Source organism: Saccopteryx leptura, chromosome 4 (assembly GCF_036850995.1).
Source record: "Saccopteryx leptura isolate mSacLep1 chromosome 4, mSacLep1_pri_phased_curated, whole genome shotgun sequence".
Classification (NCBI taxonomy): domain Eukaryota; kingdom Metazoa; phylum Chordata; class Mammalia; order Chiroptera; family Emballonuridae; genus Saccopteryx; species Saccopteryx leptura.
The window spans coordinates 36,073,177-36,086,906 of NC_089506.1; the positions used below are offsets into that span (position 1 = coordinate 36,073,177).

The window sequence follows — 13,730 nt, forward strand, 5'->3', positions numbered from 1 at the left end:
CAGCAGAAATAAAAGCATAGCATTTCTAGAGACAGAATTCTGACTAAACTAAGAAATGCCACCCAATAGATAGTGGAGACAAAACAGAGTTTAGGAAAAAGAAACACAAGAACTCAGCAAAGACTAGCAGCCCAGGTGACCTGGAGAGGGCCGAACTCGTCTACGAACTTCAACAGATCCTAAAAATGCCACCATTGGAGGCCAGGAGAGCCACCACTATTCAGAATGATAATCAAAAGTCACCAAGAAAGGACTATATTCTGGTTAAAAAGTCAGGAAACTGTGATTTCATTCAGATATTTCGACTCCTAATGTTATAAGAATTCACTTACCTAGAACAGTTCACTCCTCAACAAGGATAAAGAGAGCAAACACAGACGTTCTGTTCTGTTGGTTACAGTTTAGATACAATTTTAAGTAAATGTTCCCACCTCAAAAATAAATAAACCATTAACCAATCACAGTAATACCTAACAATATAGCTGATATGTTATTTTCATGACTCACTTAATTGCTAAGCTTCTATTGTTCCAAGGGAGAGAAGGAATTGAAATGCTACTTCAGAAGTGCCCATTTTTAGTACATTTCAGAACCAAGAAAGACAGTTCAGATGCTTCATTAATGCCTCCCCTTTACCCACCAAAGTGATTTTTATGGATTGCAAACTTCAGGAAAAAAAAACCCTGCTGCACAGTTTGTGTATGAATAACACCCTTTTGTTTATTTCTGGTTACTTTCTAAAACAAGTCCTTGAAATTAAAAGGCTATCCCTCTAAACCATAATACCTAAGAGAGTTATTAATTTTTATGAGAAATCTTTGAGAATTTTATTTGTAGTCAAACTAATAGTTCTACTGAAACAAGCTTAAGTCATCAACATAAAACTGAAATTATTCATAGACCTTTAAAATATGAATTACTCCTTTTTCTTAAACTCATTTTATTTTCCCTTCAAACTTGGCTACTAAATTCTATAGACTACTAAATTGTAACATGCTTTTTCCTGAGTAAATAGAAACATTTTTAGCTTCAGTGTTATTTTGTTATTGTTATATTTTTGCTATAAAAAAGACACTTTGGATTTATTGTGTTTTTACAATGAATTCTTTTTTTTTTTCAGAGACAGAGAGAGAGATAGACAGGGACAGACAGACAGGAACAGAGAGATGAGAAGCATCAATCATTAGTTTTTCATTATGTGTTACACACCTTAGTTGTTCATTGATTGCTTTCTCATATGTGCCTTGACTGCGGGCCTTCAGCAGACCGAGTAACCCCTTGCTCGAGCCAGCGACCTTGGGTCCAAGCTGGTGAGCTTTTGCTCAAACCAGATGAGCCCACGCTCAAGCTGGCAACCTCGGGGTCTCGAACCTGGGTCCTCTGCATCCCAGTCCGACACTCTATCCACTGCACCACCACCTGGTCTGGCTACAATGAATTCTTAAAGTTTCTATATCTTTACTGATACTGATCTCAAGGCTGAGTGAGGAGAGCCCATCACACACAGTATATGATTCCAGTTACACAACATTCTTGAAATGACAAACTGTAGAGCTGGAGAACAGATCATATCAATAGTTGTCAGGGGTAGGACAGGGCAAAGAGGTGGTTGTGACTATGACAAGACAGCAGGAGGAACCCTGTGGGACAGATATGCTCTTGTGTACTGATAGTGGTGTGCCTATACAAATCTACACGTGTGATAGAACTGTACAGATTATGACATACACACAGACACATAAATGCATGTAATATTGGTGCAATCCGAAAAAGGTAGGTGGATTGTTATCAATGCAATTTCTTGCTAATAATATAGTTTTATAAGGAGCTACCATGGGTAAAACTGGGCAAAGTATTACAAGACTTCTCTGCAGTATTTTATGTAAATGTTTGCCGTTTCCCACTAAATTCTTATCACATGTAATGATCACCATTTATGTTGCAGAGCAAGGACATTTATATATATAACATCTACCAGAAAGTTCTGTCCAGTTCTATCACAAGTTTCGACACGTAAGCACATGTTTATTTGGCCCATGTGTGCCTCTCTATTTTTATCACTTAATGTATACATACTGATGTAGCAAATTAACTAAAACAAAGTTGGTTCACGTTAGTCTTATGTGTGAAGCGATAGTGTACCCGTGGCTACTGATAAAGTTCATTTACGCCACTGTAATTTTTACGAATTTCAACAAGGAAGAAATGCTACAGAAGCATGTCTGTCACATCCATCATATTCCCCGGACTTAGCCTCCGACTATCACTTGTTTTTGTCCTTACAAAATTTTTTGAAGGGCAAAAAATTAAAAAATGAAGAAGATATCAAAAAGCACTGGTTCAATTTTTTGCATCAAAAGATAAAACATTTTTCAAAAATGGGATATACAATTGCCCTCACACTGGCAAGAAATCATTAATAATAATGGCAATTATATTATTTAGTAAAGTTTATTGACAGTAAGAAAAATTTGTATTTTGTTTTATTCCAAAAATGGACAGAACTTTCCAGTAGATCTTATATATATATATGAATATAACTAGCCTGACCAGGCTGTGGCTCAGTGGATAGAATGTCAGACTGGAATGTGGAGGACCCAGGTTTAAAACCCCGAGGTCACTGGCTTGACTGCAGGGTTGCTGGCTTGAGCGTGGGATCATAAACATAACCCCATGGTCGCTGGCTTGAGCCCAAAGGTCACTGGCTTGAGCCCAAAGGTTGCTGGCTTGAAGCCCACGATTGTTGGCTTGAGCAAGGAGTCACTCATTCGGCTGTAGTCCCCCAGTCAAGGCACATATGAGAAACAATCAATGAACTAAGGTGCTTCAACAAAGAATTGATGCTTCTCATCTCTCTTCCTTCCTGTCTGTCTGTTCCTATCTGTCCTTCTCTCTGACTCTCTCTCTGTCTCTGTCAAAAATAAAAATAAAAAACAAATAAATAAATTTAAAATAAACTAGAAAATGTCCTAAACCAGAGCCAAAGGTTTTCAGGATGGCTCAGCAACAATAAAACCAAGGTTAGTTTTCACTTAGAGCAATAGCAAAATCAATACTTTGAGCATACCCCTCCCCCAAAGCATCTATAGTATTTGAAAAAGTTTCTATTCCAACATTAATTAAAATATCTTTCCCCAACTTATCAAATATCTAATGGGTTTTGCATGTTTTTATAAATGCAGAACAGGAACCTCAAAACTGAGTTTATTTATTTATTTTAATTTTTTATTTTTATTATTAATTTTAATGAGGTGACATTGATAAATCAGGGTAAATATGTTCAGAGAAAACATCTCCAGGTTATTTTGACATTTGATTGTGTTGCATACCCATCACCCAAAGTCAGACTGTCTTCTATCACCTTCAGTCTGGTTTTCTTTGTGCCCCTCCCCTCCCCCTACCCCACCCCCAACCACCACACTCTTGTCCATGTCTCTGAGTCTCATTTTTATGTCCCATCTATGTATGGAATCATAAAGTTATTAGTTTTTTCCAATTTACTTATTTCACTCAGTATAATGTTATCAAGGTCCATCCATGTCAAAACTTATTTTTAAATTGATGAGATTATTTGATTAAGAAAAATGTTTCTAATAGATGCCTTAAATGATTTAGAATAAAAAGTCAAATGGATTCACTGTTAAGCCTACTCAAAAACTTCTTATACTTTCAATTCATTGTCTTGTTACATAAAAACCACATTATCCTTATTCTATAGAAAATTTTCAGCAATTCAGAAATATCAGATACATTTATTGGATAAAGAGCTCAAAAGCAAAGCATAATAATGTAGTCTCAGAGCAGGCTTTTTCAGAAAAAAGTCATTAAAGACTTCTCTCATACATCTCTAACTGTGAGATCCATCCTGACTGCAGGGTATGTGAGGAGATTAACTCCTTCGACACCTGCTGTTAGGACCCACAAAGCCCAGAGCCCTAGAGTTTATGGAGTCCTTTCAGGGGAAGGGGAGGCCCATGAAGGGGAATTGAAGCAGCTACTCCTTTTAAAATTTTTTATAATAGGCTCAAGGTGGAAAGCCTTGCAGCTTTGTCGCCCAGCCTCCCGCTCCCGTGCAGCCACAGGACCTCCTTCGTGTCTCCTCCTGGAAACTTTTCAGACCTCCTGCCTCACATTTACCAGATCAAACTGCTGAGAAAGCAGCCAGGTGGCCCTGGCCGGTTGGCTCAGTGGTAGAGCATCGGCCTGGCGTGCGGGGGGACCCGGGTTCGATTCCCGGCCAGGGCACATAGGAGAAGCGCCCATTTGCTTCTCCACCGCCCCTCCCTCCTCTCTGTCTCTCTCTTCCCCTCCCGCAGCCAAGGTTCCATTGGAGCAAAGATGGCCCGGGCACTGGGGATGGCTCCTTGGCCTCTGCCCCAGGCGCTAGAGTGGCTCTGGTCCCGGCAGAGCGACGCCCCGGAGGGGCAGAGCATCGCCCCCTGGTGGGCAGAGCATCGCCCCCTGGTGGGCAGAGCGTCGCACCCTGGTGGGCATGCCGGGTGGATCCCGGTCGGGCGCATGCGGGAGTCTGTCTGACTGTCTCTCCCCGTTTCCAGCTTCAGAAAAATACAAAAAAAAAAAAAAAAGAAAGAAAGAAAGCAGCCAGGTTACTCACCACACTTGTGCGGCAGCCACGGTCTGCCTGGCTGCCTGCGCTGGGCTCTGACTCTGACTCAGCTCCCCACAGGTCACCCCACAGCCCAAGCCAGGGGCCAGGCCCATCCACCCAGCTGAACCTGGGCCCCACGTGTGTGTGTGTGTGTGTGTGTGGGGTACTGACCTGGTGCCTGGGTTGGGTGCAGGAAACTCCACAGCAAGCAGTGTGGGTGTGGCAGGAACAGAGGAGTCCAGTATTATTTATTTAGCTTCCTCTGAAAAATGAAAATATGAGGATTGTTTCTATTTAATGGTTTAAAATTTCTTTGTGATATCACCATCAGTTGGAGGTTCAGCAAAAAACATGAATTGAACAGGCAACAAAGGAGGAGCTTGTGGAAAGGTCTGGTGAGGAAACTCCAACACAAATAACTTACCTCAATCAAATTTGTGGTTTTAACTTAAAAAGCATATTTTAAAAAATTTTTTTTTAATTTTTTGTTTGTTTGTTTGTTTTTGTGGTAGAGACAGAGAGTCAGAGAGAGGGACAGATAGGGACAGACAGACAGGAACGAAGAGAGATGAGAAATATCAATTCTTCGTTGCGGTTCCTTAATTGTCCATTGATTGATCTCTCACATGTGCCCTGATGGGGGGGGGGCTGCAGCAGAGCAAGTGACCCCTTGCTTGAGCCAGCGACCCTGGGCTCAAGCTGGTGAGCTCTGCTCAAACCCGATGAGCCCGCGCTCAAGCTAGCGACCTCGGGGTCTCGAACCCGGGTCCTCCGTGTCCCAGTCTGACACTCCATCCACTGCACCACCACCTGGTCAGGTGCATATTTTAAATTTTAACAAATTGAATGATGTTATTTTAAAAAATAAAGCACTTACTATCCTGTAAATACAATTTATGGCTATTCATATCTATTAATAAGTGAATTGGGAGAATGAGTTAAGAAAGGGAGAGGGGAAGAAAGAAGAAAAAAACTTTTATGGACATTTAAAACATTTAAGCAATTTAATTGTTGTTTTTTGTGTGACAGAGACAGAGAGAGTCAGAGAAAGGGAGGTCAGACAGACAGGAAGGGAGAGAAATGAAGAGAAGCATCAATTCTTCGTTGTGGCACCGTAATTCATTAATTGCTTTCTCATATGTGCCTTGACTGTGGGGCTACAGCAGACCGAGTAACCTCTTTCTCAAGTCAGCTACAGCAGATCGAGTGACCCCTGTCTCAAGCCAGCGACCTTGGACTCCAGCTGGTGAGCCTTGCTCAAACCAGATGAGCCTGTGTTCAAGCTGGCGACTTTGGGGTTTCCAACCTGGGTCCTCTGTATCCCAGTCTGATACTCTATCCACTGCGCCACCGCCTGGTCAGGCTTAAGCAATTTAATTGTTCATTAAACTCTATAAAAAACAAATATTCCATTGAGTAGTTAATTTTACAAGAGAAATGATGCTCCAACCCAAAGAATAATCAGGCCTGACCAGGCGGTTGCTCAGTGGATAGAGCGTCGGCCTGGGATGTGGAGGACCCAGGTTCGAGACCCCAGGGTCACCAGCTTGAGTGTGGGCTCATCTGGTTTGAGCAAAGCTCACCAGCTTGGACCCAAGGTCGCTGGCTCGAGCAAGGGGTTACTCAGTCTGCTGAAGGCCCATGGTCAAGGCACATAGGAGAAAGCAATCAATGAACAACTAAGGTGTCGCAATGAAAAACTGATGATTGATGCTTCTCATCTCTAAAAAATGTATACATATGAAAAGGCTGAGCTACCTTATTTCTAGATCACTATACGACCTAATAATATGTGAACGTCAGAGCTTGTGTTCTAACGGGGTGTTTAAAATAGCCATTACATATACTCAGGTGCTACCAAGAGAGATCCAAAAAGCACTGAGACATAGGGCCTACAAGAAGGTTGGAGGTCATCCACCTGCATTTGTTCTTTCCTTAGAACCAGGAATAAGAAGGGAACTACGAATTAGAGTTTTTTGGGGGGAGGAGTAGGGATCCGCACGGCCCCCCTGGGCTTACGGTGCGCGAAGATGAGCTGCCCGCTGAATTCCAGCCATCACTGGGTCTCCCCTGTCTCCCCTGGGAGATGGCCCAGAGTCGGCAGAAGGCATTAGGTCTGATACGACCCTGTTTATCTGACTGGCTACAGCAACCAGAACTTCACACCGAAGTTAGCAACAGCCTGGCCTGTGAACCCACCCAGCGGTCGAGCCGCTGACACGGGTGGCTTTACCACTCCGCAGCACAACCCCGGGGCCCACGGCCACGTCCATCGGTCTTTGTAAGAAGTTGTGGGGAAGGCTGAACAATCGTCCACACACCGCAGGGCCAGGCACGCAGGAGGGGAGATGGAGAGCAGGGCTCTGGGAGCAGAAAGGCCCGAGTCTGAGAGACCCTCGGAGCGGAGAGAAAGGGAGACCTCCGAACGGGGGAGACTCTGCCCAGAAGGAAGCCCCGGGAAGGGACGACTCCCCGGAGGAGACCAGGGAGGGAGCCCCGAGGGCCCGAACTTGGGCACGACCCAACCCCGCGCGACGCTCACCGGGATGCTTGGACGCCGCGCGTCAGGCCTGGGGCCGGCTCTCGGGCGCCGGGAGGTGAAGGGTGGACAGGGACGCGGCTTCCCCGCATCCCTTCGCAGGCGGCGCGGCCGCCCTTGAGGCAGGGACAGGGACTGCGTCCGGCAAGTAGACACCCCCAGTCGCCCGATCCCCTCTCCCGAGCGCCGTCTCCGCAGACGCGGACAAGAGAGACTAGCTGCCCCTTTAAGGGGGAGGGCATGGGTTCCTTCGCCCGCGCGATGCTCATTGGGATTTGTTGGAGAGAGCGGGGACCCAGTTGCCATGGTCCCCTGGGCGGCGCAGTGCACACCGGGATTTGTAGGAGAGGCGGGCCTGATACTTTTGGCCCCGGGGCGGCTGGAGCACAGCGAAGTCCGAGGAGGAGGCGGGGCGTGGGGCGGGGCGCGGGGCGGGGCGGCTCCCGGGCGGATCGGTGCACGCCGGGATTTGGAGTTCGGTCAGCAGGACGTGTCACCGTCTCCGCTGCGCCCCTCCCCGTGCGGGTGTCCCAGGAGCCAAGGACCGGGACAGAGCGAGTGGAGTGGGACCGGAGACGGCTGGGGCTCCTGCGCTGACGGCCGGGCGGGTGAGAGGCGGGAAGCGCCGGGGATAATGGTAGGTGGCCGGCGGTGTAGCCTTCCGCCCGGCCCTTCTGCAGACCCAGCACAGGGTCAGCTCCCGGGTCGCGGGGCCGGAGTGGTGGAGCTCCAAGCGCGAAGGTCACCGGGGTGGCGGGGTCACGGGCCTCCCTCTTTCGACGTGGGCGCCGTTGGATTTGGGGAGGCACGCAGGTAGGACCCTGCACAGCCCAGGGTGAGACCTGAGAGGTGACCTAAGTGCAGCGTTATGGTGAGGCACTGGGCAGGCTTGAGGACTCCGACCAGTGCTCCACCTAAGCAAAAGCAGCCAGATGAACGACAAGGGAGAGAAGTTTCGGACAGACGCAGCATCCTGTCAGAGGTGAAATGGGCAAGGTAGTGCCCTTGGGCATTGCCAGGAATTCAGTATGGTTGGATCGTGAAGTTCAGGGTCGACAAGGGCAGGACTACAAAAGCAGGGATTTGTATTCTATGCTGAGTGTAGAGTTTATCCAGAAGATGACAGGGGACATGAAAGGTCTTTAGGCAGTGGGGTCCTGTGTGATTTGCATTTTATTTTTAAAAGCCTTTGCAGAGAGGATAGGAATTGGATTGCAGGGAGACCAGCTAGGAAGCTGTTGCAGTAATTTAGGGAAGAAGAGGTGAGAAGTGATTCAAAGATTGTGTGTATGAATAAGGGCGATGAGAGGAGGGTGGGGTGAGGACTTTTACAGAACTATTCAGAAATGGAGAATTAAAAGAAAGAAAGGACTCAGCAGTTCTGGCTTGGGCATCTGAGCAGATGGTGATATTATTGACCAAAATAGGGAATATAGAGGAAAGAGCAGATTTGTGTGAGAAAACAGTATAGTAATGAGGGGGAAACAGAGGGATCTTGTAGTTGGCTGCAGATACATATCTGGAGCTCAGAAAAGAGGTTTCTTGAAAGGTACAATTACTTTGAAAAGTAGTGGAAACCATGATATTTGATGGATTCCATCATTCATTCAGTAAATTCAGAGGTTTCTTTGTGTGAGGAATGTAGTGTGCAATGTGCTAGGGATTTGATGGTGAGCAAGACAGCTGTGGGTTTGGTATTCATGGAGCTGATGTCTTAGCAGAGGCTTAGCACTAAACACAACTATTTTATTACAGTTGTGATAAGTGCTAGGGAGTGGCACGGGTTCCAGGAACCCATGTGATTTGGGTGAGTGGTGTCAGATGCGGAGGCAATCGGTGAAGGCTTAGCCAAAGTAATACAGTATGAGCTGAGCTCTCAAGAATAAGTGGAGTGGAAGGGACAGCCAGATGTGTGCAAGTACTCCAGCTGGAAAGAACAAAATAGGTGGTGGGAGAAGGCATGTTCTAGGAATCAGAAGATTTGCTTGGCTACACCATGGAGAGCCAGGCAAAAATGAAACGGTGGGAAGCTTGTAAGGGGGCTGAACCCAGATTGTGCAGCCTTCTAAGGCACAAGAGGAAAATGTTAGTCTTTATCCTATTGGTACTGGGAGGCCAGTGAGAGGGTTGCAAATAGGAAAGAAATAGTCCAGGAGGAATGTGGAGGGGAAAGAGTGGAGGCCTGAGGACAGAACTTCAGGGTGGGAAGATTTGCCGAGAAGGAGACGAAGAAGGGCATGGCAGTGAAACAAGAAGACTAGAGAGAGTGATGGTAGAAACCAAGACGGGGGTAGTCAGCAGTGCAGCCAGCCAGAGGCACTTGACGACTTAGTGGAGCAGCTGCACTGCCCAGGTGAGATGTGCTCACCTCAGCAGGCAGAGACCGCTCTCTCCAGGTCTTAAGGGGAAGGGGCTGGGTGAGCAGGAACTTAACTTGGCAGAAGCAGACTGTGCAACCACTGCAGAGGTTGGGGATCGAAGAGTGTGAAAGGAAACACTTGAATTTTACCCCTCCCCCAGCCTGAACAGTCAGAGTGACCAAGTTTATGTAATTAATTTGATCTTTATGGTTGCCTTGGCAGCCCCTAGTAGGTTGACTCTAAGAATAACTTTTTTTTTTTTCCATTTTATGTATGGTCAGTCTTGGTGCCCATATTATGTAAGCGATTTTTTCACAAGGTCACAGTTAAAATATTTGAGACTTTTATCATAGGTTAGAGAATTTTATATTTCTACTACATTATCCAGGTTTATAGTAAAAAATTTTGTATATTTTAAGAGTAAAACAATGAAACATAGAAAATGCCTCTCTTGCCCCCAAAGCTACCATTAATAATTTAATTCTCTAGACACAGTAAGCCTCAGTGAAGACTGTCAGAAATTGAAGGCTAACCCTTGGTCCTGCAATTTTATGGACCTTTATTAATTTTACATGGATTTAGTCCTGTCTAAATAGACCAAAGTTTTCTTCTTTCCCCTATAATTTTTTTGTTTTGAAGCTTTTTTTTTTCAGAGAGCCTTATGCCAGTTCCCATTTTTACAAATTGCAACTTGCAGTTTGCAAATTTAACATACAGTCTTTAGACTTAGCTTAATGATTATTGTTTTAATGGCTATTATTTTATGGAGAACTTGTAATGGGCAACATCAAATCATTGCAACTTTAATGGCAATTGCCTTTCCATCCTAGCCAGAGACTTGTTATGGGCTAAATTTAGACCCATGGCTACTGTTACTCATTCAGAACCAGAACTTTCATATCACTTAGAGGTTCAATGTTGTAGAATCTGTCTTTTGACATGTTAGGCACTTGGAATAGATGGAAGAGTGATCTATTTGTTTCTCTATCTTTAGGTCTACTCATTTTGTAACTTAACATAGTAACAATTCAGACCACCTTGTGTGGCCTAGATCCATATACTCCTGTACCTCCTCTTCTTGAATTTTCAGAAAACATTCTCCTTTACACTGCTGTGGTGCAGCTGCACTGCCCAGGCAAGATGTGCCCACCTCAGCAGGCAGAGGTGTGTGTGTGTGTGTGTGTGTGTGTGTGTGTGTGTGTGTGTGTATAGTCATATATTAGGAAAGACCTCAAGAGGTGATTATCAAGAAAAGTGCCTTGAGATCAGGCATCATCATATTTTCCAGCTGTCTGTCAACATTTTCTCGGTGTGGATAATATCAGTTGTATAGAGCTGGTTAAATATTTAAGTTACCTGACAGTATGTTTCTCTGTTCATTAATCTTGGAGGTTCTAAGGGTATTATGTTGAGTTTTCTTTTGAGGTAGCAATTATATAACATAAAATTAGTGATTAAAAAGTGTATAGTTCAGGCCCTGGCCAGTTGGCTCAGCAGTAGAGCATTGGCCCAGTGTGTGGTTATCCCGGTCAGGGCACACAGGAGAAGCGACCATTTACTTCTCCACCCTTCTCCTTCTCCTTCTCCTTCTCCTTCTCCTTCTCCTTCTCCTTCTCCTTCTCCTTCTCCTTCTCCTTCTCCTTCTTCTTCTCCTTCTCCTTCTCCTTCTCCTCCTCCTCCTCCTCCTCCTCCTCCTCCTCCTTCTCCTTCTTTTAATAATAATAATAATTATTATTATTATTATTATTCTCCTCCTCCTCTTCCTCCTCCTCCTCCTCCTCCCCTCCTTTTCCTCCCCCTCCTCCTCCTCCTTCTCCTCCTCCTTCTTCTTCTTCTCTCTCTCTCTCTCTCTCCTTCTCTTGCAGCCATGGATCAATTGCTTTGAGCACATTGGCCCCAGCTGAGGATGGCTCTGTGGAGCCTCTGCCTTGGGCGCTTAAAATAGTTTGGTTACAAGCATAGCCCCAGATGGGCAGAACATCAGCCCCAGATGGAGTGGGTGGGTTGCCAGGTGGATCCAGGTTGGGGCGCATGCAGGAATCTGTCTCTCTCCCCTCCTCTCACTTGGAAAAGAAGGGGGGAAATGTACAGTTCATTTGCGTTTAGTACTACTTAGCACATTTATACCATTGTGCTATCACCACCTCTATCTACTTGCAAATATTTTCATCACCCCCAAGAAAACCCCACACCCATTAGCACTCACTCCCCATTCCTCCTTACCCCAGCCCCTGGATACTACCAACCTGTCTCAGGCTCTGTGGACTTGCCGCTTGTGGATATTTCATAAAAATGGAATCATACATTGTATGACCTTTTGTGACTAAATTCTTTCACTCAGCATGTTTGTGAGATTCATCCACATTGTAGCATCAGCACTTTATTCTTCCTTATGACTGAATTTCATATATAATTTCATATATATACACCAAATTTTGTTTTACAGCCATGACAGAAATTTAAAATCTAGCATCGATGGCAATTTTCATAATAAATATATCATGGTTATTTTTAATGGTGTACCATTTTGAGGTTGAACATCTGTTTCTATCTTAAGCTTTCTGAGGTAATCCTTGGCTTTGCCCAACCTCCCTTGGGAAGGCCATTAACTTTATAAAAAGTTGCTAGATTTATTTTTGTCAGCTTACTATCAAAACTTGTGGGATCTGCCCTAATTTAGTTAAATTTGATCTTACCAGGGAATATACCTTGAATTCTTTCTCTAGTTCTTTTCAAAAATTCCATTTCAATAAATAATGCGTGAAACATATATTTCATGTGTTCCCCTAGAGTAAGATCAGGATAGTAGACTACAGAGCGCAGGCTAGCTGCCCGTGTTTTTTTGATGCACAGCACGCTCAGTTGTTTGCATGTTGCCCGTGGCTGCGTTCGCTGCAGTGGCCGAGTTAAGTAGCTGCAACAGACACCAGTGGTGTCTAGCTCACCAGTTCTTCATCTGACTTCTGTATTTTGCTATCCTCCGAAGAACAGTTAAACATGCTGTGAAAACTCTGAAATTTTATGCACAACTACACACATATGTGTGTACCACGTATGTTTTCCTAGAGAGAAGGTCTGTGACTTTTACCAGATTCCAAAAGGAACCCAAGACCTCAAATGATCAACCTTGTTCTAAGTAGCCAAAATGTTCATTTTCAGTGCTACCCTAGACCAGCAGTCCTTAAACTTTTAAAATATATATATATTTAAATGTATTGATTTTAGAGCAGAAGGGAGAGAGAAAGGAAAAAAACACACATTAGTTTGCTGTTTCACTTATTTATGTAATCATTGGTTGATTTCTTGTGTGAACCCTGACTGGGGCTCGAACCCACAACCTTGGCATATTGGGATGGTGTTCTAACCAACTGAGCTACCTGGCCAGGGCCTACAGTTCTCAAACTTTTTAGTCCTGGGTCCCCTATACACTTTAAAAAATTACTGGGACCCCAAAGAGCTTGTGTTTATGTGGGTTATAAACATTGGTATATACCATATTAGAAATTAAATTATTGACCCTGGATGATTGACTTAGCAGTAGAGTATTGGCCTGGCGTGTGGAAGTCCCGGGATCCATTTCTGGTCAGGGCACACAGGAGAAGCAACCATCTACTTCTCCACCCTTTCTCCTCCCACAGACATGGCTCAAATGTTTCCAGCAGAATTGGCCCTGGGTGCTGAGGATGGCTCCATGGCCTAGGCCTCAGGTGCTAAAATAGCTCAGTTGCCAAGTAACGGAGCTCCGGCCCAGCAGGGCAGCGCCTGGTAGTGGCTTGCTGGGTGGATCTCTGTCAGGGCACACGCAGGAATGTGTCTCTGCCTCCCCATCTCTCACTTAATTAAAAAAAAATAAATTATAAAGTTTAAAAATATTTACATACTTAAAAATAAAAATATATTTATTACATATCTGCATTATATTACAGTTTTGAAAATATCTTTAATGTCTAGCTTAATAAAAGGTAGGTTCTCAAATGTTCTGCGTTCAGTCTGTTGTGATGTCACCAGTTGTGTAGCCCCTGGAAGCCTCTGCTGTACACCAATGAGAGTGAGAAAGGCAGAGAGTGGCTTGGAATGATTATGAAGATAGTTTTGTCATGATAGATCCCCCGAAGAGTCTCAAGACCCTGTGGTTCCCGGACCATGCTTGGATAGCAGTGTGTTTGGACCGCATTATCTATGCTCCTACTGAATTCTACTATGCTATTTTGGCATCAGCATG

At 44.7% G+C, this 13,730-nt stretch overlaps 2 protein-coding genes across 13 annotated transcripts in view; one reads left to right on the forward strand and one right to left on the reverse strand.

Moving 5' to 3' along the window:
- Nucleotides 1–7,367, reverse strand: part of TMCO3 (transmembrane and coiled-coil domains 3) — a 66,058-nt gene extending 58,691 nt beyond the window's left edge. For 2 of the 5 annotated variants that reach the window (XM_066380502.1, XM_066380498.1), the window contains exons 1-2: nucleotides 7,152–7,367; nucleotides 4,781–4,871 (exon numbers count right to left, since the gene is read on the reverse strand). The gene's annotated coding sequence lies outside the window, so the exon portion shown is untranslated. Of the gene's footprint in view, nucleotides 1–332; nucleotides 388–4,780; nucleotides 4,872–6,808; nucleotides 6,829–6,930; nucleotides 7,081–7,151 lie in introns of those variants that run through there. The other 3 variants (XM_066380499.1, XM_066380500.1, XM_066380501.1) reach the window with 3 other exon arrangements.
- Nucleotides 7,368–7,628: 261 nt separating this feature from the next.
- DCUN1D2 (defective in cullin neddylation 1 domain containing 2) overlaps nucleotides 7,629–13,730 on the forward strand; it is a 38,292-nt gene continuing 32,190 nt past the window's right edge. For 2 of the 8 annotated variants that reach the window (XM_066380503.1, XM_066380504.1), the window contains exons 1-2: nucleotides 7,679–7,785; nucleotides 10,599–10,672. In XM_066380503.1, the coding sequence (XP_066236600.1) occupies nucleotides 10,649–10,672 (24 nt within the window). In that variant the 5' untranslated portion in view covers nucleotides 7,679–7,785; nucleotides 10,599–10,648. Of the gene's footprint in view, nucleotides 7,786–7,936; nucleotides 7,962–8,110; nucleotides 8,131–10,598; nucleotides 10,673–13,730 lie in introns of those variants that run through there. The other 6 variants (XM_066380516.1, XM_066380505.1, XM_066380509.1 and 3 more) reach the window with 6 other exon arrangements.